This window comes from Sabethes cyaneus, chromosome 2 (assembly GCF_943734655.1).
Source record: "Sabethes cyaneus chromosome 2, idSabCyanKW18_F2, whole genome shotgun sequence".
Classification (NCBI taxonomy): Eukaryota; Metazoa; Arthropoda; class Insecta; order Diptera; family Culicidae; genus Sabethes; species Sabethes cyaneus.
Genome location: NC_071354.1, coordinates 80,038,772 through 80,063,991, shown reverse-complemented (window position 1 = coordinate 80,063,991; position 25,220 = coordinate 80,038,772). Strand labels below are relative to the sequence as shown.

General features: G+C 42.7%; 5 protein-coding genes across 5 annotated transcripts; 2 read left to right on the top strand and 3 right to left on the bottom strand.

The window, feature by feature from the left end:
- Positions 1-1,909: 1,909 nt before the first annotated feature.
- LOC128738807 (probable RNA-binding protein 18) lies at positions 1,910-2,721 on the top strand. Its single transcript, XM_053834211.1, has 2 exons — positions 1,910-2,076; positions 2,145-2,721. The coding sequence occupies exons 1-2, from the start codon at positions 2,008-2,010 to the stop codon at positions 2,553-2,555; spliced, it is 480 nt and encodes a 159-aa protein (XP_053690186.1). The 5' UTR covers positions 1,910-2,007; the 3' UTR covers positions 2,556-2,721.
- Positions 2,663-5,185, bottom strand: LOC128738806 (probable 28S ribosomal protein S25, mitochondrial). The gene is made up of 4 exons (XM_053834210.1): positions 4,930-5,185; positions 4,760-4,866; positions 4,618-4,705; positions 2,663-2,942 (listed from the first exon to the last, which is right to left on the bottom strand). Exons 1-4 carry the CDS (start codon positions 5,064-5,066, stop codon positions 2,768-2,770), a joined length of 507 nt encoding a protein of 168 aa, XP_053690185.1. The 5' UTR covers positions 5,067-5,185; the 3' UTR covers positions 2,663-2,767.
- Positions 5,186-5,710: 525 nt separating this feature from the next.
- LOC128738804 (26S proteasome non-ATPase regulatory subunit 7) lies at positions 5,711-7,181 on the bottom strand. The gene is made up of 2 exons (XM_053834208.1): positions 6,878-7,181; positions 5,711-6,618 (listed from the first exon to the last, which is right to left on the bottom strand). The coding sequence occupies exons 1-2, from the start codon at positions 7,047-7,049 to the stop codon at positions 5,780-5,782; spliced, it is 1,011 nt and encodes a 336-aa protein (XP_053690183.1). The 5' UTR covers positions 7,050-7,181; the 3' UTR covers positions 5,711-5,779.
- Positions 7,182-7,687: 506 nt separating this feature from the next.
- Positions 7,688-9,736, top strand: LOC128738805 (protein crossbronx homolog). Its single transcript, XM_053834209.1, has 4 exons — positions 7,688-7,839; positions 7,902-7,966; positions 8,026-8,129; positions 9,158-9,736. The coding sequence occupies exons 1-4, from the start codon at positions 7,772-7,774 to the stop codon at positions 9,611-9,613; spliced, it is 693 nt and encodes a 230-aa protein (XP_053690184.1). The 5' UTR covers positions 7,688-7,771; the 3' UTR covers positions 9,614-9,736.
- Positions 9,737-9,811: 75 nt separating this feature from the next.
- On the bottom strand, positions 9,812-24,890 carry LOC128735629 (enolase-binding protein-like). Its single transcript, XM_053830114.1, has 5 exons — positions 24,774-24,890; positions 24,302-24,577; positions 23,930-24,232; positions 10,231-10,395; positions 9,812-10,162 (listed from the first exon to the last, which is right to left on the bottom strand). The coding sequence occupies exons 1-5, from the start codon at positions 24,888-24,890 to the stop codon at positions 9,812-9,814; spliced, it is 1,212 nt and encodes a 403-aa protein (XP_053686089.1).
- Between the last annotated feature and the right edge of the window lie 330 nt (positions 24,891-25,220).

Sequence of the window (25,220 nt, the reverse complement as noted above, 5' to 3'; positions counted from 1 at the left end):
GGGCTGCCCTACTCTTTGTTATTGTTTTGGTGGTTTGATTCAGTTGGCAGTTGCAAGCAGCGAATATTTCATTCTACGATTGGATTTCTACCATAATCGTTGGGAAAACGCAATGTAAAACAGATTAAACACTCTAGATCTTACAAACAAATCGTGTTTATGTGCATTGTCTGCATAAGCAAATGATGTCATATTGAGAATGACATTTGAACTATTTTTAATTTGCACGTCGTGCAAACCAATGGGGTTCAAATTAAAAAGTGTTCAGATTAAAAACGGTCAAATGAACGGGAATCCACGGTACGTACACGCGATTTGTTGCTGCTGCTGTTGGTTTTTCCATGACGTTTTTCAAACTGGGGGAAAACAAACCACCAACACAACCGCAAATAGAGCTTGCTAATCCCAGTGCAAAAGGCTACAAAAACTTATCGTTTATCACTCAAACCTATGTTTTTTTACCGGGGTATAACTGGGGAAAAACAAAAACAAACGTGTAAAATCAATGTAAAATCTAACAACAGCAACAACAAATCGCGCGTCGATGTGTGCGTACGATAAACGTCAGCAAGCTCAATTAGCAAGCTCTATGCTGGTCCAGCAAAAATTACCTCTCACCCATTTTGTTTACATTTGCGATATTCGCCGTTTTGCTACTTCTATTGAGAATATACATGGAGCCTTGCATGGAGCTGTCAATATTGTTCGTGGTGTCATGATGGTGATTCTGGCACTACCCCGTAACAAAGTGACAGTTATTAACAGTTTCCCATAACACCCGCCAGTGTCAAAAATGTCGCGACGATCGTTTTTACGTGCCGGTCAAAATTGACGCACCTTCGATTTCCAAAGGAAATGTTAATTTTTGTTACGTTAAATGTAAACGCAAAAAGCTCTCTGGACAACGATTTGAAAAGTGCGTATTGATTATTTCAGCATTGTTTCATGTTTTCGGTAAAACTGTTTGAATTCTTGGTGGGTTGTTTGATTGATTTGTTTACAAGATAAAAAGCGGTGTTTATTACAAGATTGTCACTCTTGTGTACGAGTTGTCTGCTCTAAAGTATTTAAATATTGCGTGTTTCATTGAAAGTTATCCGCTGCGCAATTCAAAATGAAATGCTCTTTCATGATTGCTGGATCGATTTTGTCATTAACAGAACAAGTTAAGCAAAATTCAAGAGTAAATCCAAGCAATAGAGATCGTTGCAGTTGTACAAAAAACACTCTGTTACATGACAGAACCAAATAGAGCATGTTATTATGACAGAAGAACCAGGTATGCTGCTATTGTCATTACCACGGAAACGTTTTGATACTTGACATAATGTTGTCAGTTCGTAAAATACTCTATTGAAATGATAAACTAATTCAGATCTTATATGCACAAGGGATTTTTTGCCAAAACAAATGATAATAAATCTTTCTTCGATATTTACGCCGCTTTCAAACATCTGTCGTGAACCATGAACCAGCAGTTTTAGGTACGTTTGATTAGTATGGGAGCTGTCACATTGTTACCGGGTTGTTCTGGCATCTCTGAATTTGGAATGATTTTTGTCAAGTGATGCTGCATCTCAATGTCAAATTATTGTCAACAAATTATGCTAATACACTATAGAAGAGATAATCAATACAATTAGAAAGTTTGTGAAAAGTGGAATTTTGCCTAAATTTAGTCATTTGTCGAGCGAAATATCATCGTTCAACGCTAGTAATCTTTCAATCGACTATGGCTGAGGTAGACAAAATCGTACTTTGTGAAATTTTCCATAGTGAAATTTTTGCTCTTCATAGGTTCTGATACAGGATGACCGAAGGCTTTGGATCGGAAACTTGGATTGTCGCGTCACTGAGTAAGTTGCTTATTTGTTTATCATTTTTAGGGATTCTTAAACCATGCTCATTAGCGTAGATCAGTTCTTAACCTCCTTCTATTTGTTATCCAATTATCGGTATCAACTATTGAAAATTGCGCAAAAATGCGGCAAAATCGAAAAGTTCGATATGCTGTTCCATCGATCCGGGCCAATGGCTGGCTATCCTCGCGGTTATGCCTTCGTTACATACGAGAAGGTAGGAAACTCATATGGTGGTAAACTTGTAAAACATTACAACTATTTTCTAAACTATTCGGTCGATAGCAACGTGATTCCGAAACAGCCCTGGAGTTTTTAAATGGAAAACTGGTAGGAGATAAACATATGGTAGTTCGGTGGGCTAAAAACGTAAACCGAGATGACATGGAAAAGACTAAGCCAAAGCTGCAAATTCCTGTGCTAGCTGGAGGTTCGAAAACCAGCACCAGTGGGCTGGCTAGTCAGCAGACAAAAATTCAAGCACTCGAGGCCAAACTCAAACTCATGGAAAGCAGATCTGATGACCTGGTTATAAACAAAAGTATTACCGGGGAAAAACCGATAATAGAAAAATATCAGTATAACAAAAACCAGCCGCAACAGCTGCAACAACCGCACCGAACGGACTCTAAAGTAAAACGAAACATGAATCGTGGCGGCAGAAGTGGTCCTTATAAATCTAGTCGGTTCAAATGAGATCTGAAATAATTCGCATCGAAACTCTGCAAGGTATTACGAGGCAGAACTATCTCATCCCTGTGTGTGCTTGTCTAAAAAGTATGGACTTCATTTACCTACTGACTTTTAATTTTTAGCAAATGATGATGTTTTACAATTAAACTTAAGTAATAAACAAAACAAATATTGAATTGGTTTTTATTTAGACTAAGTTTATTAGGTGCATTCCTTCAGTCCTTTGGCTGATACTTGTATTTTCCGCGCATGTGCTTAGGTACCGGCACCACACCGGGGCACGGAAGTTGACCCGGGATCGTGCAGATGCAAGGCTTCGCACAACCCACACCGAAATTGGCCGGATTATCTTGTTTCTCCGCCAATTTGGCTTCCGCAGCAAGTGTTTCGCTGTAATGTAAAATGTACGTGACGGTTCAATGATTTTATAATACTAAAAGGTAGGAACTACCGTGCAGGCACCATATTCGAAACAGTGCCTATTTCCCAACAGTTGCAAATTTTTGATAAATATTGACAAAATTCTAGCTATTTAAACAATTTAATCACTACATCTGATGATTATTAAAAATCTGATATTATTAAAATGGTTTAAACAGCTAGAGTTCTGGAAATATTTAAGAAAATTTTGCAACTGTTCAGAATAAGGCACTGTTTTGAATATGGTGCTTGCACGGCATAGATAGTAGAATAAACATAGATTGTTTATTCTTTTTCATATCTATAGTGGGGACGTGTATTTTTAAGTGGAAAGTGCTCTATTTAACTCGACTATTTGACGATTTAACCCAGTTGTTCATTATATATTACAAGCTGACCCGACAAACTATATATGATTATTATTATTATAATACATGTTCCCGGTTTAAGTTAATTGCAAAAAAAAAGTTTCTAACTGAATTATAAAACTAATCGCTAGATCGCTATCATAGAAGATTTTAAAGCTAAAAACCGGCATCAATTTCGTAAAACATAGCAACCTACGAGTGAAAAGTTCTGACGTACAGAAATTTGTTCCTCGATTCAACTCATTTTTATCGAACAAGTCAATGGAGTCGGTTGGAAGAAATACGTTAAGCGACCGTGAAGAACAACTGCTTCGGCAGATCTCCAGTCTGGACATTCGTATCGAGCAAATGAAGAAAATGGGGACTTTGCCGACAAATGTTCGCGTGAAGGTGGAAGCACTGAAAAAACTTCAACTGGAGCTGCTACAAGTCGAAGCGGACTATCACCGAAAGGTGCTCGATTTGGAACTAGCTTTCCAGCCCATGTACGGTGAGTTGAACGAGAAACGACGCCAATTAGTAACCGGAACGTACGTTCCGTCCGATGTCGAGCTGGCTGCTGCCCCCGATGACGCCGCCGATCAGTCCTGCGGTATTCCTGAATTTTGGTTGATCGTCTTCAAGATGACCCCAGTATTGCAATCGATGCTACGAACTATTGACGAGGAACCTTTGAAACGATTAATAGACGTCAGAGTGGTCATGAACGGTGAACCGCAACCTGGATTCGAACTGTTGTTCGAGTTTGAGCCGAACGATTTTTTCAATGATCGCATTCTGAAGAAGCAGTATATGATGAGGTGTGCTCCCAACAACGACAAAGCGGCCAACTTTAACGGGTACGAAATATATGATACAATTGGCCAAATCATTGATTGGAAGGACGGAAATGATTTAACTAAGCTTACGGTAACGGATGAAGGTGGTACGAAGCGAGAGGTACCGACCAACAGCTTTTTCAACTTTTTCAATCCAAAGATACTGTTTGAAACGGATCCCATATTAAGTGCCACGCTACTGGAGACGGATTTTGAAATTGGATACTACATTAAGGAACAGGTGGTACCGAGAGCGGTTTTCTTCTTTACCGGAGAGGTAGAAAACGAAGTCGAAAGTGATGATACTAGCTCGTACGACGGAAGTATGTGCGACGTCTGCAAGATTGGTACTAACCCAAGTGAAGACGAAACCCCAGAGAATAAAGAAGTCAACAGTCCTATGTAATTTTGCCTGATATGTTAATTGTTTGCACAATAAAGAATTAGTTCAGTACTTACGGTGACTTTCCAACTACACTTATCAGATGTTGCATTATTTCGTTGCGGTTTTTACTATCAATATCGATTAGCATTTGTTGTCCATTATCTAAAACGATACGGTATAGTGATGTTAAAATTAAAGGTTATTAAACTGATTTACCAAAATAACATCGAATAAACGGAGATGGGGTCATATTCTTGAATGTGACAACTTGTACGTCCGGGTTTTTGTACTGTATTTGGGGGATGTTCCAAAACACAAAATCTCTGCAACAGTAAAACATTACATAATTTCTTGTAGCTAATAAACTATTAAACATTGTATTATACCTGGCTCCTTCATGATGACTTCCATAGGTGTTGTAGTTCACACTGAATATTTTTACCCTTTTCTTTAATGCCAGACGACCTGCACTGAGATATTGAATTGACCGGCGAACCGGAGCTTTTCCTATCATAAACGGCATGGCCCTTCGGTAAGTCTAGAACTTAAACTGGTTATGCCTCTTATGTTAGAGAATATGTTTATGTAACTAAAAAGTAGGCGAATTAAATGTTATTTAAATAATGAGGTATTTAACAATATGCAAACTAAACACGCTATCAATGCGCATTGCATATTATTTTTATGCTACAGTGAGAAATGTCACGAACGTCACGAAATAAAGATGGGAAATTTGTCAAACGTGGATCGATAACAGTATCGATAATCGACACTGTTGAATTTTTAGCCTCGATTCTGCATCTCGATTGGGCTGATTCGGCTCATTCCGTCCTAAATAACTTTCGATCAGAAACCATATTCTGAAATCCAATCGTGTGTTGTAGAATTCAGTTTGATTCTGATCGGAATTAAATTTCTAGTCGGAAACGGTCCGATCGATATTAATTTTGTTTGTTTCGGATTAAAATTTTGTTTCAATTTTTCCTATTGTCAATTTAATGCTGATTACAAAAAAAATTATACTTGTCAAGAGTCCGCGATTGCTTATAAAAGATGCATGATTCCGATAATCCAGACGTAAATCTTTTTATAAGGAACGGTGTATCATATATTTCACCCAAGGAGTTTTTCCATCATTCAAAAACAAACGCACGATCGAATTTAATACAATCTTTATTATTATAAGATTACTTCTTAAAAGAATAGAGCATACAAGCCAAAGCATCCGTAAACAGTCTACTTTTTCTTTTCATCCTTTGCCTTATCTCCCTTGCTGTCCTCTTTTTTTTCCTTTTCGTCTTTCTTTTTCTCCTTTTCGCCTTCTTTCTCGCTTTTTTCTTTGCTATCCTTTTTATCCTTAGAATCATCTCCCTTTTTGCCCTCCTCGGCGTCACGATTTGTAAGTTTATTGTTTATTAAGTTATGCAAAGCTATGATCGATCGCACAAGAGAAGCCAGGTATACCACCAGCATCTGGTCATTAGTTTTGACATACAGCGTATCGGTAAACGAATCCTGCGTAATGTCTGGCAGCAGGTTCAGAATATCCTGCAGCTGATAAACGATCGGATGATTAATTGGCAGTTGACCATTACCCACTTTCAGCAGATAGTTTTTAATGTCCCGCAGTTGAGCGTTCAAACCTTTCAAGCCCAGCAATTGGTTAGTGATCTTCTGCGATAAGCTTCCCACCGTAGTATCCTTGATATCCCGCAGTAAATGCTCAACACCGACCTCCTCTGCTTCTTCCGCACCGATTTCGCTAGGGACGTGCTCGAACGTCTTTGATGTCGGTGTACCATCATCGTGCACTTCCTCAACGGCAATGTACGCTTCCGTTGGTAGACCTAAATCTTTCGGTTTTGCATCGATAATGACGAGCACCGAGTTGGGGCAGTAGCGCCGGATCAGCTCGTTAATGGCAATGTCGTTCTGGCACAGCTTTGGTCCTGTGTGATACCAACCGACAACGCGTTCCCGAGCGTTTACCTTTTTAAACATGCCGTACATATTTTCCAAGTAGTCGTGGTCCAGGAACCAGACGGATTTATCTTTGTCGTCTTCGTCGAAAGGAACTGGAACAAAATAAAATTACACTATATTCACGATTTACAAGAATTGATACTGATAGCAAGTAAATAAAATATAATTTAAATTAAAAAGTTTCAGACTTCTTCCTATTATTATTTGGAAGCAAGTGATTCCTATGCGTACATAAATGTTACATATTACAAGCGTTCAAACTAGACTGCTTTTGTTTTTTCAATCGACATCAAATAAACAAAACGAATTATTAATAACGTATTAATAAAATCTGTAATATTCGCTACATACCAGCAAAGCTATTCGACACATCCAGGACGCCTTTGGCTTTCCAGCAGCCAAGCAGTACACCGACGACTCGCTTCTGATTGCCGATCTTACCCATCCGGTTGAAATGATCTACAACGCTGAGTAGCACCAGTGGGTGCACAATCACCTTGGTTGTACTTGTTTCCGACGGCATTGTGGTTATTGCCTGATTCCGGTAATCGAGCGAGCTGGCACTTCCGGCAGAATTATCGACAGGATACGTGAAACTTCGGAATATTTCGAACCAAACACCAGCCAGCAGAATGACAAAACAACTTTTGCTCTCTCGCGGTTTCTGACGTTTGCTTGCGGTTGACGTTTTTCATGTTTCGTCAGGTTGGCAACGTGGTATAAATGAAGGATGGGAAAAACTTCCATTTACCGATATATGTGGTAAATATTTACGTAAAGTTAGACATCGATATTCAACAAAAAACTAAAAATTTTAGTTCTGTTCAAGATTCTGTTATTATTTTGTTTGATATGAAAATACCATCTTTTTTATCTATGCTGTAATAAACCTAATAAACGATGATAACCTAAAAAGTACCAATAATTATCATTATTCATTTTTGTCGATATTCGCCATTACGAAGCTTTTGAAACGTTTGAAACGGTGTAAAACAAATGAATTAGATGAACCCCCGGATGAATCTAAACTAGCAAAGTCAAGCCATAAAGAAGACACGAAACGTCATCTTCATTTAGAGATTTTTGTTTGTTTTTGTTTATTTTCAAAGATGTGTTTTGTTTCCTCGTTTTAAATCTTTTAATAGAATAATGTAATTTTGTTGATAAAGATTACTGGAAATAACTGTTAACCTTTGATAATAGTTTAGAATATTTTGCCATCCTTTTGGACACGTTCAATAAAAAATGACCCTAGATTCGTACGATAAACTGCTGGGAACAGTAACACAGGAGTACAAAATTCTAGCCGAATAGTGAGTACATATTTCGTGCATCATAGGATATCTTTCTGAATAATTTGCACCTTTGTTTACAGCAAACGATTGCAAAACGAGGATCTGGGTGGGGTTTATGTGATTCCATCGTTCAAAAACAGCTTTCGTAAGATGATGCTTAAGGAAGTGCAACTGGAAACAAATAATATTATGCTCCTATTTCAGTGTGGTTTGGCGTGATATTCATCCGTAACGGGCCTTACAAGGATGGTGTCTTCAGATTCACTATATCACTACCGGAGAACTTTCCGAATGATGGTACAGTTCCGGTAAGTTTACTCATATGTATAAGAAGTGCATTGAATCAATTAAAACGTGGTCAATTTGCGAGTCGGTCTGTCGTGGTGATCTGGTGTACAGATATGGGAGGCTATGCCGGAAGTAGATACTAGAAGTAGAAGTAGATAGTAGAAGGCCGTTTACGTTTGTAAGCGGGTGTGCGCAGAACTTCCCAATACTTTGATACTTACTTTTTCAACGATAATCCGCCTATTGAATCCTTGAGCTGTCGCTCTCCAATCGCCCTTAACACCCGATGCTCTAGCATCCACGTCAACAGCGTACATCCAACGGGTACGGGGTCTGCCTCGAAGTCGTCGGCCTCTATCGGATTCTCTGCTAAATATTGTTTTCGCTAGTCTCTCATCCGGCACACACACTCCTTCCGTCCGCTTAGAACTGAACGCAGGATCTTGCGCTCAAAAACACCCAAGAGATCGTCGGTCGCTCTCTTTTAACGTCCATGCTTCGTGGCCGTAGAGTACCACCGGAGAAATTAGCATATTATAGAGCGCGAGTTTTGTACGGAGTTGCAGGCTACGGGACCTCAGTTTGCTACGTAATGTGCAGAAGGCCCTGTTGATAGCCGCTATCTGCCTTTTTACTTCACTACTCACATCGTTGTCACATAGCACTAACGCACCTAGGTAAACAAATTAGTTGTGCACTTTAAAAGTATCTGCATTTATCACCACCGCAGTTCCAACACCCGAAGGGCCACCACGCTCTCTACCAGCCACCATTAAGTTTATTTTGATAAAATTTATGGTAAGCCCTATCCTCGAAGCTTGCTCGTTTTATGCATTCCAAAGTGCAGTTCATCAAAGAACTGTTGGCACTTGCATTCCTCATCAAACCAATCATTTCGTATATTCCGGATTTATTTTTTGTACCAGCTTATTATTTGAATAATTTAGGCAACTAACAGAGAAATTAGCCATGAAACAAAAAATAACAGGCTAATATAAGAAAAACAATCTTGTCATATCTAATCGAAAACCTCTGCAATCCAACCTAGACCGTAACCTTCCAAAGCGAAACTTTCCACCCACTCGTCTGTCCTTTCAACGGAACCGTGGAACTTTCGGAGGCGTTCCCGAAGTGGAAAAACAGCGAAAACCACATCTGGCAGCTGTTGAAGTTTGTACAGTATATTTTCGGAAGCCTGGACGAATTTATGTCCCTGGCCGAGCAGAGTGCCAACAACGTCGCCCACGAGCTGTACCACCAGAATCGATCAGAGTTTCTCCAGAAGGTAACCGAATGCGTCCGGCAGAGTCAAAACCAGCTGTACGATGCTGCACCGATTCAGGATCGAAATTACATAGTGTTCGAGAAATATGAGCAAGAGAAGCACGGTTCGGTGTTGGAATTGATAAAACAAGGTCGAGGTATTGAGTCCAGCACTCCGCCATCCTCTGGGCTTTCTTGGGTGAAAGAAGGCGCCTTTCAACCATTGAGCAAACAGCAATAATGAACAAATGGCGTATAGAACAATACTTATTTTGGGGAAAATTAAATAATGCAATCCGTACTAATATTTATTATGTCTACGAATGAAATTAGAATGAACAAATGCACCACGATAATAGTTTAAGTTAGGTTATAATCTTAACTGACAGCGTCGGTATATTCGGATGGAACGGAAAAGAAAGCCTATAGTTTCGGATCGCTAGCTCGCATTCGCGTATTTGTACTTGCCCAAATTTAACCGCTTTGCTCGACGATTTCGGAAAACGCGGCGGGTTATATCAATCAGGGCAATTCCCAACACTGAGAACAGGATAATGCCCGCACCAATGGCGTACGGACGAAAACCTGGATAAACTTGACCAAGCTCCATCTCGTTAATGTGGATGTGAATGTTTTCCGACTTTGCTATAATCGGCTGTCCTGGATATCGGTGGTCGGTGTGTGGAGCTTCTGAACTAGGCCCTACTCCGCTGACCTGCTGAGATTGTTCCTTGAAATTCACCACCGGTCCGTATACGACCCGAGTATCGGTAAGCGAAGTTTCCACAGTCTGCGAATTGAAATCAGTAACACTCGTTTGTCTCAAAAAGCTTTGAAAATGTAAAACGATAAACTTACTGCGCCTTCGACGGATGTCAATGCTCGAGACCAGCTGAGTCCTTCTTCATCAGAATAGACAATGACCAGCTTGGCGCGGAATTCCCGGTAGTTTTGTTCTTCTGTGCCTTCGACGGTAACGTTTACCAGGGTGTAGGGACTCATATAGCGGACAGCGTTGATGGTCTACAATGATGTAATTATTTATTAGATCCACAAATATAACATTCAATTTTATAAATTTATTTATTTTTTCCATTTTCAGGGAAAAAGAATCTTCGAATAGAAAACATGTTGCGGACGCGACAACCGAAAGGGGGAATTCTTTCGCGATTATAACCTCCAAGCCGTAAATGATTTACACCGTGTATTTGGGAGATTATAATTTTCCTGTGAAGCAGGTAATTGTATAGAGGACATGTTAATTTGAATTTGATTCATATAGTTTAAGCATATGTATAATATTGTACTTAATAATTAATCATTTTAATGTGTATAATATACATAGTGATTTTAATGTGTCGGATATAATATTAATGTGGTGTGTTGTGATGTAAACGTGATCGTATCGTACTCGTGTGCATGCTGTTTATCTTTAGTGTAAACTCTTTTAACTCACGTTTAGTTTCCCCTATAGTAAACTCGATCTTCCGGTGGTGGGTAGCTTATGTTCGTTCTAAGTAGCCTTTGTAATAAGATTAGCGTTAGGATAGGTTAGTTTTTATCCCGTCAATCGTATGTACTCGTAAGTAAGCTTTTAGCACGTAGAAATACTCTAGGCTTAGTAATAGTTTTTATGGTAGGTTTAACAATTTTAGCGAATTAAGAAAAAATAGAATTCAATCAAGCTGCGTACACTTCGATCCGTTTTATCCTTCTTGTGTACACTTACCGGCTCGATGACACTATTCGCTTGTCATCATTCTTTCGATCGGTTTGGCAGTCGATCGGTTGATCGGTCGATTGGTCGTTGGACGCGTGTCGGTCGAATAGGGTCGGCCAACACTCCCCCGGGTGCACCAGCGTCTTCGCTGGCATGCTCTTCCTCGCGTCGGACGTCCAACACTGCCAACTTCGCCACAGGACGTTCGTAAATGCCGTTCATCGTCCTGACTGTAGCCGACCGGACTCTACCGTCTTTGCTGGGGCAGGTTCCGATGATTCTGCCTTTCAGCCAACAATTTCTTGGTAGATTGTTATCAACGATAACAACAATATCTCCTAGGGCTATTGCTTTGACGTCAGTAAACCATTTCATCCGTCTCGTTATCTCTGGAAGATAGTCGGAAACCCAGCGTTTCCAAAATTGGTCAGCCATCGCCTGGGACGCCCGCCAGTTCTGCCGTAGTGCGACTCCACTATCATTCAAAGGCAAAAGTGGTTTAGTTCCGTTCGACGACCCCAATAGGAAGTGATTCGGAGTTAGCGCTGGGGACGAGTCATCATCGATGGGAACGTGCGTTAGGGGGCGGTTGTTGATGGTGTTTTCCACTAAGACAAGCAAGTTTCGCAGAACTTCTTCAGACGGCTTCTTCGAGAAGCAGACGGCAGACAGGTTCTTTTTGACGCTGCGGATGAGCCGCTCCCAGCTACCACCCATGTGTGGTGTCAACGGTGGATTGAAGATCCAGTTAGTTTCCGTACAATCGAAGGCTTTTCGTATCTCGTCGTAGTGTACCGCTTCGTTCAGCCTCTTCAACTCACGGCTTGCACCGATAAAATTTGTACCACGGTCACTCCGAATAGTTCTGGGAATACCGCGTCGTGCCATGAAGTTTTCGAGGCCGATGATACATGAGCTTGTGCTGAGTGCGTATAGAAGCTCAATATGGATTGCCCGGGTTGTCAGGCACGTAACAATCATTCCCCATCTTTTTTCGCACCTCCTTCCAACGACGATTTCCATCGGACCGAAGCAGTCAATCCCGACGTGAGTGAAGGGGTGTGAGTAAGCGGTCAGTCGCTCAATAGGAAGGTCGGCCATATAAGGCACTTGTGGAATCGAGCATTCATTTTTGCAGCTTTGACAATTCTTTCGCACTGTCGCAAATTGAGTTCGAATTCGAGGGATAACGAATCTTTGCCGAAGCTCGTTTACAACGGTCTCGTGGTTTTGGTGGTGATATTTCGTATGGTAGTGTTGAATGATCAGTGTGGTGATGTGGTGAAAGCGTGGGAGGATTACTGGTTTTTTCGCTTCCTCGGTTGCGTAATTGCAGGCAGAGATCCTACTACGCATACGCATGACGCCGCAATCATCTAGCCATGGGGACAGCTTGAATATTGAACTAGATTTTGGGAGCAGATTTATTTGAGCGGTGGACTGCGATGTTTCGTTTAGAAGGGCGACTTCTTCTGTGTATCCTTCATGTTGTGCCAAGCGAAAAAGAAATGCTTCGGCCGCACGTAATTCTTGGTTTATGGGTGATCCAGATACTTTCGGCTGTCTGTTTCTTCTACATTCACGGTTCGTCAGAAAGCGATAGCAAAATCCAACAGTAGTGATTAATCGTTTCCAGCTACCAAAGCGTGTCACGTCGACTACCGGTTCGGGAGATAGAAAATGCGCAAGCAAATGAGGCCGCAGCTCGTTTTCTGTTTCGGAAATCTTCAAAGAGACTACAGGCCATGCAGATTCAGGCTTCCAGAGGAATGCAGGGCCGTTGAACCACCTGGAATGTGGGCCAAGATCCGGATTTGTTTCCCACTTGGTTCCATCATCTGCCACGTTTTGCTTAGTGGGAACCCACAACCATTCCTTGGCTTCAGTGGTGTCCAAGATCTCACTGACACGATGAGCCACGAATTGACTGAATCGACGATGGTCGGAGTTAATCCAACTGAGTACGTCACGTGAGTCAGTCCAATAGACATGCCGCTGAATGGAGATTGCTAGAGATTGAGTGACCGTACGTGCTAATCGTGCTCCTACGATTGCTGCCTGCAATTCAAGTCTTGGGATGGAATGAAACTTTAGAGGAGCCACTCTTGTTTTTGCTGCTACAAGGGAACATTCCACTGTTGCGCTGTTGGAGAAGCGAAGAAACGTGGCTGCAGCAAAACCATTTTCACCAGCGTCTACGAAAGTGTGCAGCTGAACTTCACAGTTGCTCGGAATCGATGAGGAATGGTACCATCGCGGAATTCTGACCTGCTCTATTTTCGGTAACATCTTCAACCATCGGCACCATTTCTCGAACAGCGAATTATTGATTTCATCATCCCACTGTATCCCTGATCGCCAAACTTCCTGTAGAAGGACTTTTAAAAACATAAGAAAATGGGCAATTAGACCAAGCGGGTCGAAGATTGACATTAGCACCCGTAGCATTTCCCGTTTCGTGGGATGTCTTCGACCTTTCAAGAGATCTACATCGTAACGTTGCCATCCGATTCGGTATACGAATTTGTCGGATGCGGTGCACCACCACATGCCCAACACTTTTTCTGTGGCTAGTGCTCCGGTAAACAAATCGAGGTTCTTTTCTACAGATCCACTTTGTTGCAGAGTTGCGAGGACTTCTGGACTATTGCTCACCCAATTACGTATTTCAAAGCCGCCCGCAGCGTGTATTCGTCGGATTTCCTGAGCTAACTGGATGGCACGCGCTGGTGTCTCAATACTAAGCATTGCATCGTCAACGTAATGCCGATTCTTGATGACGTCAACCGCTTCAGGAAGCTCACCCGCAAATCTATCAGCATTGATATTTTTAACATATTGTGCACAAGCAGGGGAGCAGCTTGCGCCAAACGTCATTACGTTCATAACGTAGGTCTGGATTATTCCGTTGTCATCCCTCCACAAGAAACGCTGGCATTGTTGATCGAGAGGGTTGATAAGAACCTGGTGGAACATTTCTTTGATGTCCCCAGTGAGGCCAATTTGATGTTCACGAAATTGAAGGAGTATGGCGAACAGTGAGCGAAGTTGATCAGGTCCCTTGATGAGTGCAGAATTGAGAGATACGCCAAAGGCCGTTGATGCAGCATCCCACACGAGCCTGACTTTTCCTGGCTTATTTATGTTTATAACCGGAAACACAGGCAGGTACCAAGTGCGTGAATAAACCGTATGCAATTCCATCTCCGTCAGTTTTCGAGCGTAGCCTTTAGAAAGGTAGTCAGACATCTTCTCCTGCAGGGTCTTTGCCAGCTCAGGATCTTTTTGTAACCGTTTCTCGAGGCAGTGGAATCGTCGTAGAGCCATATCTTTGTTATTTGGCAGACGAATGTTGTCGTGGCGCCACAATAAGCCGGTTTCGTAGCGACTTCCCTTAAAGGTGGTGCGAGATTGTAGAAGCGAAAGAGCTCGTTGATCCTCGGTGGACAGCAGAGTATCGTCTGCCCTCGTAATTCCAAGACTGTCTAACGCAAAGTAGTCTTTAACCGTTTGGTTCAAAGTTTCGTCTGCTTGGCTACTAGAATCGTAAACGTGGAAGGCGTAATGAGCGAAGTGGGAATCATTGCTGCTGCTACATCCACCACAGATGGTCCACCCTAGACGGGTCTTTACCCCGATGGGCTGGTCTAATGTACCTTCTTTGCTCTTCAACACAAGGCTGACCGAAGCGTGTTTCAGTCCTATGAGAATTTGTGGGCGAATATTGTTATACGATTGTATCGGTAAGTTCCGGAGGTGCGTGTAACGGTGAGTCATCTCAGTCATGCTGAGTGACTGATACGGGAGGAGCAATTCCTTTACGGTACGAACTCCAGACAGGTTGTATTGTTTAGCTTCGTTTTGGATTCCACTAATCTTTACGTCCACCGTACGCGAATTGTTTTCGTAGCGCTCTGTACCGCCCGTCCAACGGAGATTCAATGGATTAATATTTCCCTCCAGTTTCAACTGATTGGCAATCTCTTGGTCTAGCAGCGTTACTGCGGATCCTTCGTCTAAGAAGGCATATACATGCACCGCAGAATCCTTGCCCTGGAGAATAACCGGCAGATATTTAAACAGCACAGCGTTAGGAGCAAAGTGATGTGTATTGCACCCTTCCGCAGAACCCTCATTTAGAGATTGAGAGGATTCTTGTGATGGAGTGTTAGTGTACAACTGCGGTTTTTTGTCGTTGTGTAGCAACTCATGATGGAAGTAAGAGCATCCGTCTTTTCCGCAAGGTCTGGCAGTGCATTTTCCATGTTGTCGGCGGAGACATCTGCGGCAGAGCTCGAATTCCCTCACCGCAGCCCATCTTGAATCCCGGGAGAAACTGAGGAAGCGATTGCAGCTAGATGCAGTCTTGCAACTTCCATTGCAAACGGGACACGTGTCGATATACGTTTTCGGCTTAACGTTGGATGTAGATGGATTCGCAGCCTGCGAGTGATCCATAGTATGCGGCTCGGAATGAGAATGAAGGAACGTGTTGGTTTTCTTGGTTGACTTGCTTTCTCCATACAGTGATTTGACGTCTTGAACCAACGGGGGAATTGTTAGTGTGCTTGCAGCCTCCGCAAGAGAGTACATCCACTCTCCAAACGTTGCCAAATTGACCCTTGGAAGATTATGGCGATACCGTGCCCAATCAAGCTTAATCGATGGTGGCAGTTTGTTGACCAGTTGGTGAAGTAGCGTTACATTATACATGTATTCTTCTAGAGAACATGCATCGACCGTCGCGCAGAAATTTTGGACATTCACTGCGAAATCAACTAGTGTTTCGGGTTTGTCCTCTCTTATAGCTGGAAGTGCGCTAATCTTCCTGATGAGAGAGTGCACGATGGCTTCTGGCTGGCCATACAGCATCTGTAGCGTCTTTAGTACGCCCGGCACGTTCGACGGATGCATGAGACGGCTATTAACTGCATCGTACGCTTTGCCCCGCAGGCTTTTCTGTAGCCGGATGATGTTCTCTTCGTGGGAATAGCCGCACATTGCGGTAGTACTATGGAACATCGAGATAAAAACAGGCCATTCCTCGGAATTACCGGAAAAGGTTGGAAGGTCTCTAGGTATCGCCTGGCGAGCAGCAATTTGCTGTTTCGAAAGTTCATGGAGAGTAGTTGACTGGCTGTACAGGTAGGGATCTGATTTACGAGGCGGAAACAGAGCTGGAGCCACGGGTAAGATAACAGATCGAGCACCGGGTGGAGCAATCGGTAAAACGGTCGGGGGAGCGACGGGCGGAGCATTATCGCATGCGCTCGATGCAATTGGAGGCGTTCTAAACCCGTATAGAGGTGTACTATTCGGATTATCCGGTCGCGGATGAATCTCGCCTGATTCCCTTCCGTGTGTGAACTTCTGATGGGAAGGATCGGCATGATTAGTTGTCGAATGCCCGGCTGGATCGAATGCTAGATCTTCCATTGCGATATTGACCTTATCGACCCAGTTCTCCACTCTACGTTCGGAAACACTCGAGCCTGAAACTGATTTTTCCGTCATCTGTTCCAGTAACTTGTACTTCTCTTTCATATACTCGCGGTGCTTCCTTGCTTCCTGCTCTTCGAAGGCTCGTTTTTCCTCCAACTGCATTAACTGTAGCTTCAGAATGGATCTTGAGGAACGGTGGGACAATTTTGATACTTGCTCTAAACGTTTGGCATTAGTAGAGCCGTCCTCAGGAATAACAACAATACGTGGCTTAGTTTTCACTCCCGCTGTATTGGACTGCTGATCGTGTACAGATAGTTTGCTGCCTGCAGCTTCCTTCGAAACAGCTGGTGGTTGTAGACGATTCCGGCTTGCAGTCAAGATTGATTGCTGGATTTTAGCAGATTGGCACTTCATGCAGATCCAGCTTTGGTCCTCGACTTGCTGCGTGACACCTACACAAGAGAAGTGGCACCATACATCACACTCGTCACACTGCACCATTTGGTTGGTTTCTGGTCCCTCGCATACTTGGCATCTATCATCTGTCAACGCTCTCCTCGCGGTTGACTTCGCTCTTTCCGTAGTATTCACCTCTACCACACTTTCCTCCGGATCACTCTTTTTACCACCACTTGCACCACCTGATTTATCAGTTGCCTTCGATAGGCTCTTATCACTACCACGACCGGGCATTGTTAATATCGTTTGCGACGTAAACGAAAATTATAATTTGTTGCGGACGCGACAACCGAAAGGGGGAATTCTTTCGCGATTATAACCTCCAAGCCGTAAATGATTTACACCGTGTATTTGGGAGATTATAATTTTCCTGTGAAGCAGGTAATTGTATAGAGGACATGTTAATTTGAATTTGATTCATATAGTTTAAGCATATGTATAATATTGTACTTAATAATTAATCATTTTAATGTGTATAATATACATAGTGATTTTAATGTGTCGGATATAATATTAATGTGGTGTGTTGTGATGTAAACGTGATCGTATCGTACTCGTGTGCATGCTGTTTATCTTTAGTGTAAACTCTTTTAACTCACGTTTAGTTTCCCCTATAGTAAACTCGATCTTCCGGTGGTGGGTAGCTTATGTTCGTTCTAAGTAGCCTTTGTAATAAGATTAGCGTTAGGATAGGTTAGTTTTTATCCCGTCAATCGTATGTACTCGTAAGTAAGCTTTTAGCACGTAGAAATACTCTAGGCTTAGTAATAGTTTTTATGGTAGGTTTAACAATTTTAGCGAATTAAGAAAAAATAGAATTCAATCAAGCTGCGTACACTTCGATCCGTTTTATCCTTCTTGTGTACACTTACCGGCTCGATGACACTATTCGCTTGTCATCATTCTTTCGATCGGTTTGGCAGTCGATCGGTTGATCGGTCGATTGGTCGTTGGACGCGTGTCGGTCGAATAGGGTCGGCCAACAAAACACGTGCTTCAGAATCGATTATTGATAAAATTTATTATTTTTTCCAATGAAACTTAAAATTAGAGATTTTCCTAGCAAGCAAATGGATGCATTTGTGTTATTTTGAAACAAAAACTCCGATGTTTCATCCTCCATGTTAATCCTTGTCTTTTTCTATGATAAACGGGAAAAGATTTCAAGCTTCTTAAATTCAAAAGAATACCGATTGTTTCCGTTTCAATATATAAAAGCTGAATACTTTTTACATTTTTGGGATAATGTCGCATTTAAACTTAATTTTTCGAAGGATGGTGATGGTTTTGTGCTTTTTATTTAGCTTAACCCATTAAGCCCCACAGTTTTCCAGCAGAGATGCTGAAACTTTTGTTTTAGATCAACTAAGAAAAAACCGCAGAGCAAAGCAAAGCTGTGGGCTTGAACGTCTTTCGAAGACTTGACCCTTCTTTATCGACAGACTTCGCGCCCGGCTATTAGATGTCCCGCAACGGTACGCTGAAAAATGCAAACACTGGCACTTGAGGGGGGTAGGGGGGTTGTTAGCCGTTTTTACATAGCTTTGTCACTCCGAGGAGGTTAGAACATTAGATTCAAATCCAGAAATACTGTCACGGACGTTCCCGCTTTCTCCGGTTTCGCTTTTGCCATCCGATGATTGCCATCGTGTTCACACGGCTGTAATTTTGTTACATGCAACATCTAAGCTTTGAGCAAAAACGGGTCGATTAGATTTTTTCCAAATCTTTCTTTATTTCTTAGGGTCCAAGTTGATATCTCTAACCCAGGCCTTCTCCAGAATTGAGAGAAGGGTGCGTTGCGCTTTCGCAACGCTGCCTGTGAGGAAATTAACCCATTAACAGTTTACCATCCGGTATCACTTTATCCCGATCGACTCGAAGGTTTTAAACGTTTACATCTCTTTATACCGAGAATAGCGGCTGGTAAATGGCTGGGTAATGCGTAACATCGGTACCTCGCGTACCTGCAGTAATAAAATAGACCCCGCAGTGGTCATTAGCCGCTTATCCAGCAACTCCTCTCCCTACCTCCTCGTGGTATCAGCCGGAATACGAGCAACCTTGTTGGAGATCGGGTAACCAACCAACCAAGCTTCCACCGAAGCTAAGGTCGTATACCGACAGGGAAGGAGGCACTCATGCATCTGCTGAGTGTGTTGGCAAAAGGAATAGCCTTGCCAGTCGTGAGCGTCTGACTCCAGGTTAGGGGCCGCTCGCGACGGTGATTCCACTGCACGGTGAATCGCTGTTTCCGTACCAGGTATGCGGCTGTATCCCTGGTTAGGGGCGGCATACAACAGCGACTGATCCGGAGCGGACGGTTGACTTATGAAACGCTGTGTCTCGCCAGCTATACCCAAGACAGCAGCCCTGTCCGCGAGACTAGGCATCGCAGCCCCAGTAAGGCAGTATGCTTAAACAACTTTCGTTAGGAGAAATTCAGGAAAGGAACTACAACCGGATAATCGGCATGGACCCAGGCGAAAGAACAAGGACAACGATTATTGGAAACTTGGTACTTAGAATGTCAGGACTCTACTTGAACCGGCACGCGCGGGTATCCTGCAGAAGGCTGAAGAGAGCTGCAGAAGATGAAGGTCGAGGTTGTAGCCATCCAGGAAGTGCGGTGGCCGAAGACGGCAGAACGCGAATTCCGCGCAGTAGATCCTATTGCAGGCACGACATTCAACTATCACATCTACTACAGTGGCGGCGATAAAGCAGAGCATGGAGTCTGATACGTATTACATGGAAAACAAATGAAGCGTGTCATTAGGTGGAGGCCCATCAATGACCGTCTATGCGTGTTAAGGGCAAATTCTTTAACTACAGTCTGATAAATGTGTACGCACCGACGAACGACGAGCCCGATGACGTAAAAGAGGCGTTCTATGATCTTCTCGACAGAACATATGGAGAGTGCCCAAGACATGACATAAAGATAGTCATCGGGGATACAAATGCACAGGTCGGACGTGAAGAGTCCTTTCGTCCCGTTATTGGTAGAGAAGCCTCCATCCTACCACAAACGACATTGGCTTGAGGCTAATCAACTTCGCTGCAGCCAGAGGAATGGTTATCTGTAGTACCCATTTTGCACGATGGAACATTCGGAAGCACACCTGGAAACACCCTAGTGGAGAGGCCTGCTCTCAGATCGACCACGTTCTGGTTGATGATCGGCACTTTTCTGATGTCGCAGACGTGCGATCCTGCGGGGACCAAACGTTGACTCGGACCACTATCTCGTAGTAAACAAGATCTGCGCCCGGTTGTCCAACGTATTCAAATCGAAGCCAACGAGGAAGATACGACTGAACATTCGGCGGTTATTAGCGGAGGGAGTTGCTGCAGAGTACTCTCGGAAGACTGATGAGCGGATCGGTGAACCTCTCGGAGAGAATCTAAACGAACAGTGGAGACACATCCACGACGCGATCAGTACTACGGCGCGGGAAGTGTTGGGTACTACTGCTGCAGCCACTTCCAGTGAGTGGTTTGACGCAGAGTACCAGCGAGTGACTGATGAGAAGAATCGAGCCAGAAGTCACATTTTGGCTGCAACTGTGACACGCCAGAGCAGAGAGAGATACCGAGATGCTAGAGCTGCCGAAAAGAGACTTCATCGCCGTCAGAAACGTCAGTACTGGGATCGTGTTCTTGCGGAGGCGGAGAATTGCTTCGAGAGGCACGATACAAGAAGCTTCTTTAATACGGTCAACGGAATCAGGAACAGGCTTCATTTTCAATTTTTTGCTCAGTAGATGCTCATTTGACTGCAGCATATGTATATGAAGACACGCACGACTGCAAAACAACTTATTGTTCACTTCGATTTGACATACTCTAATCATTATACAATTCCAATGTGAAATTGACATGAAAACGATTCAATGTGAACTTTCTATTACGATTTTGTGTTATCTGGGCATCGGTGTTAACCGTAGAGCTGTGGAAGAAGCGTACACGCATCTTAAGGAGGAAGCTGCGAGGATAGGGCTTATCATAAATTTTACCAAAACAAATGGTGGCTGTGAGAGAGCGTGGTAGCCCTTCGGGTGCTGGAACTGCGGTGGTGATAAATGGAGATACTTTTGAAGTGGTCGACGAATTTGTTTACCTTGGTACGTTAGTGACATGTGACAACGATGTGAGCCGTGAAGTAAAAAGGCGGATAGCGGCTGCCAACAGGGCATTTTACGGATTACGTAGCCAGCTGAGGTCCCGTAGCCTACAACTCCGTACAAAACTCGCGCTCTATAAGACGCCAATTTCGCCCGGTGGTAGTCTACGGCCACGAAGCGTGGACGTTGAAAGAGAGCGACCGACGAGCTCTTGGCGTTTTAGAGCGTAAGATCCTGCGATCAATTCTTGGCAGCATATTAGACGAAGGAGTGTGGCGCTGGCGCATTAATCATGAAATATACCAAGTGTACAAAGATGCTGATATTGTGAAGCGACTAAAATACGGCAGGCTACAGTGGGCTGACCACGTAGCAAGGATGCCGGATGAGAGACCAGCGAAAACAATATTTAGCAGTGAACCTGACAGAGGCCGACGACTTCGAGGCAGACCCCGTACCCGTTGGATGAGCGCTCAACAAAGAACCCGGTAAAGGTCGACGACTTCGAGGTACATCCTGTATCCGTTGGATAGGCGCTGTTGAAGAGTATATGCGGCTAGAAACGCGGGTATTAGAGACGATTCGAGAATGGCAGCGACACCGACAAAGGACGAGACGCATCGTAAATTCGGCACTGTTTCGATAATCGTGTTGTGGCCGAAATAGTAAGGTGTGCCTGACTAAATGCGTTGGGTTGTGAGAGGTCGCCTTTCCAAGTCGGTACCGATAATTTTCGGACATCCTGTATGGTGCAAAAAAAACTCCGCACGTCCCGTTTCAAAATCTCTGGCCGTCAAGAAGCTATTTGCATCTTATCTTATCTTCCATCCTATCATTTCCTCAAACAGTAAATAAACTGGTCAAGCAATCAATCACAAGATACGTTTGGATGATTCAGAAAACCACTTGACGTCCTTGGTAATATGACATCGCTTCCTATTATTTAATAGGGCAACTACAATTTTGTAGTTTAAAACTCCAGGGGCACATTGAATTAATCTAGTAGCTATTTAGTAGCATTGAATTAATCCAGTAGCTATTGTTCGTAGCATAGTATAATTTCTGCGATCTGAGTGTAACTATTATTGTGTACTTACGTGAGGACCGACGCTGGACTAAAAATCCAGTCGTCGTAAGTTCGAACCTCAGCTGGGAGAGGATGTTAGAGTCAGTAGGACCGTAGCATCAGCCCCGCAATTGTCCTGTATTCTAACAGTTGGCGAAGTTTAGCGTTTATAAACAGAAGATCAAGTTTCTAAAACGGAATGTAGCGCCTAGGTTTTGCTTTGCTTTTCTTTACGCATTATCAACCAAAATGAGTTGGATAACTCCGGCATTTAACTATTGTACCTACTAAAACCCTCAATAATTTAAATCCTATTCTGGTTCGAAATATACTTTGTTATATCCCAGGATATATAACAAAGTGGTGACGTGGTCGGCGGATGAGGTTGCATACTACAATCCTAAAATTCTCCAATATTGCATAAAATATAGTACAGCCTTAATTCAAAATCCAATTTGCACCTATCTTAACAATGGTGATGCTAGGATAACTGCCCGTGCTTGCATTCTGTGATTGATAAGAAAATTACACAATAAATCAACTACAATCCGCTCAGGAAAAACGTGACATTCTCATTATGCAATTTTTAGTGTTTTCAAAAACTCCAAAGTCAATAGCCCAACGCTTTCTGCTACTAAAGAAACCAGTAATCAAAAGTTAGTAAGAGAGGGAATCGATTGACCATAGTAGGTAGAGGTTATCCCGTAACAATAATACGTGCGGAGTCTCTAGGCAACAGGAAGCTAACCCAAATATGCGGCTAATGTAAACCTGCTAAAAATCAAGCACGAAGACTGCCTAAAATTAATACAGTAGTTTCACGTCTCGCGAAGTATCGATTGGCTATGTAAGCGCAAATCGATCTCTTGTGCTCTCATAAAACTGCCATATGGAAAGTTTGAGAAGATTTGTGCAAAGTATTGTCAATCCTTATTTGCACTCTTATTCAAACCCCTATTTTGCCTCACAAACAGAACACACTTGGGCAGGTGGCAGAACGGTTTCGCGCACATAGTGAATGCCCTCGCTGACAAAAACGGCCATCACAGACTATCAGACGTAACACTTCGCACAAATTTTCGAGCAAAACTTTGTTCAAATAATTATTCTAAATCTCACAAAACACTAGCATCACCTGATGCTGTCTTCGCGCCTCGCAAAGCGGCTAGCTTTAAACTTAGCCATACTACAAATTTACTCATATTTTATCTGATAGAAGCACTAGCGCAGGTGAACAACGTTTTCGCGCAACGACTATTGTTTGAATCTTGACTAGAGTAGAAATTGGAAATGATCGTTTTTATTGGCGATGAAACTACGCTCCAGTGTTACGTCTTTTAGTATGTACTGCCATGATTGGTTTTTATTATACGCATTTGATTCACAAATCTGTACAATTTACACGCACAACGCCAAAGTGACACGAACTTTGGAATACTTGATTATACCTTCATGAACGTCGATTGCACAAAGTACCATGCATTGTAAACTCGGCGACTTCTAATCGTTAACTAGCCACGCCCCCAGTCATTACACTTCAAATTTTCACAGAGAGCTAATCTTATGATAAAAGAATCTGGTGGAATTTCCCACTGTTTCGCACTATTTATCAGCATATGACTGATAGCTTGTTCCGGGTAAATAATCACGAGATTGATAATCTGCCCTATAAACAATGTAATATAATTGGGGCTTTAGCAGCACGTTTTGCGTCTTACGAATATTTTCAACGTTACCTACCTTGAATACTCGATTGTAGTATGTCTCACCGATTACGGCTTGGTAAGCTACAACTTTTCCTCGGTAAACAGACAGCGGTAAACCTGGAATGACTGTTGCTGGAAGCCTTTGCTCAATGCGGGTGTCCGCTAGGTATGAAATATCCTGATCAACATATTTATATGCTGTATCTCGATTTTTGAGAGTAGCGTAGGCAAGAATTGGCGATCCTAACAGGGTTGAATTGGTCCATTTTTTGTAGACAGTGTCACGAAGCTCATACCTCTCAGGGTACTTTTCGCCAAGAATCACCACAGATGTGTTCTACATATAAATAAATTTTGGAATATTTTTAAACCGTCTTATTGATTCATTTAAAATTCAGGAATTTACCAACTTTCCGTGTTCGCTGCTGCAAGTTCCATTGGACGGATGATATGCACAATAGCCGGAGAAATCCTCTGGAGCGGCTGCTCGGCCGATGTAGCTCCATTTACTGTTCAGGTCTGGTATGTTGACTAAATTTTCCGCAGTAATCCAAATCAAGAGACCATGAGTTGCCTCCGTACAAAGATGTTGTAAATTGCGATCCATGTATTCCGAAGCGAGAGATTTTACCATGACATTCATTAGCGTCGAATTGTTATCACAAATTTCTGACAGAAATGACTGGATGATAGATATAGTGATGAGATAAGTTTGACGGAACCGTTTAAATCGACTCTAGCGCAACCATAAGTATGGCACTGCCCTTTTAAAACATGCCTAGGTTTTTTTTCTGAATGTCTGGGCAAGTTGAGCACAGTCAATGACCCATTACTGGAAACGCTGGAGTATACAGGAATTGCGCTATTCGATTACATACCTTAATGTTCACTTCCTGCTGACTTCCACTGAAAATGCTATTTTGACCGAAAACTAATCCTGCTCCGAGTGTTAGCAGGATTACCGCTGAAATCGTAGGTCGAAAGTCGGGCTTCATAGCGTTGATGGTTTTTCGCTGACTTGTTATGTATGACTAAATCAAGGCAGAGAATATCGAACGAAACCTCGCGGAATCGATTTCACTACGATATGATAAACCGTCCATGATAAGCGCTATCTGTCGATATCTACACCAGTAAGCGGCCGTGGTCCGCGATTTGGTGAAAGAATCCGCATTGACGACGCGGCATTATAGATGATGATTGCACCGACGCAAACCGGGCTTATCTATACATACACTTAAGTTTTCTGGTATGATTACTTGATTAATATTGCACCGTTCTTGCGGATTTGATAAAGGCGACCTGATAGTGCTTGCTTGACGTTT

Excerpts from the sequence above, each read along its gene's own strand:
- LOC128738807 (XM_053834211.1), top strand. The coding sequence starts at position 2,008 with ATGCTGTTCCATCGATCCGGGCCAATGGCTGGCTATCCTCGCGGTTAT. Across the intron at positions 2,077-2,144 it reads CCTTCGTTACATACGAGAAG|CAACGTGATTCCGAAACAGC; the intron begins GTAGGAAACTCA and ends TTCGGTCGATAG.
- LOC128738806 (XM_053834210.1), bottom strand. The coding sequence starts at position 5,066 with ATGCCGTTTATGATAGGAAAAGCTCCGGTTCGCCGGTCAATTCAATAT. Across the intron at positions 4,706-4,759 it reads GTTTATTCGATGTTATTTTG|ATAATGGACAACAAATGCTA; the intron begins GTAAATCAGTTT and ends GTATCGTTTTAG. Across the intron at positions 2,943-4,617 it reads AGTGTAGTTGGAAAGTCACC|CGAAACACTTGCTGCGGAAG; the intron begins GTAAGTACTGAA and ends TTTACATTACAG.
- LOC128738804 (XM_053834208.1), bottom strand. The coding sequence starts at position 7,049 with ATGCCGTCGGAAACAAGTACAACCAAGGTGATTGTGCACCCACTGGTG. Across the intron at positions 6,619-6,877 it reads TGTGTCGAATAGCTTTGCTG|TTCCTTTCGACGAAGACGAC; the intron begins GTATGTAGCGAA and ends ATTTTGTTCCAG.
- LOC128738805 (XM_053834209.1), top strand. The coding sequence starts at position 7,772 with ATGACCCTAGATTCGTACGATAAACTGCTGGGAACAGTAACACAGGAG. Across the intron at positions 7,840-7,901 it reads TACAAAATTCTAGCCGAATA|CAAACGATTGCAAAACGAGG; the intron begins GTGAGTACATAT and ends CTTTGTTTACAG. Across the intron at positions 7,967-8,025 it reads ATCGTTCAAAAACAGCTTTC|TGTGGTTTGGCGTGATATTC; the intron begins GTAAGATGATGC and ends CTCCTATTTCAG.
- LOC128735629 (XM_053830114.1), bottom strand. The coding sequence starts at position 24,890 with ATGAAGCCCGACTTTCGACCTACGATTTCAGCGGTAATCCTGCTAACA. Across the intron at positions 24,578-24,773 it reads AGCAGGAAGTGAACATTAAG|TCATTTCTGTCAGAAATTTG; the intron begins GTATGTAATCGA and ends TCTATCATCCAG. Across the intron at positions 24,233-24,301 it reads GCAGCGAACACGGAAAGTTG|AACACATCTGTGGTGATTCT; the intron begins GTAAATTCCTGA and ends ATTTATATGTAG.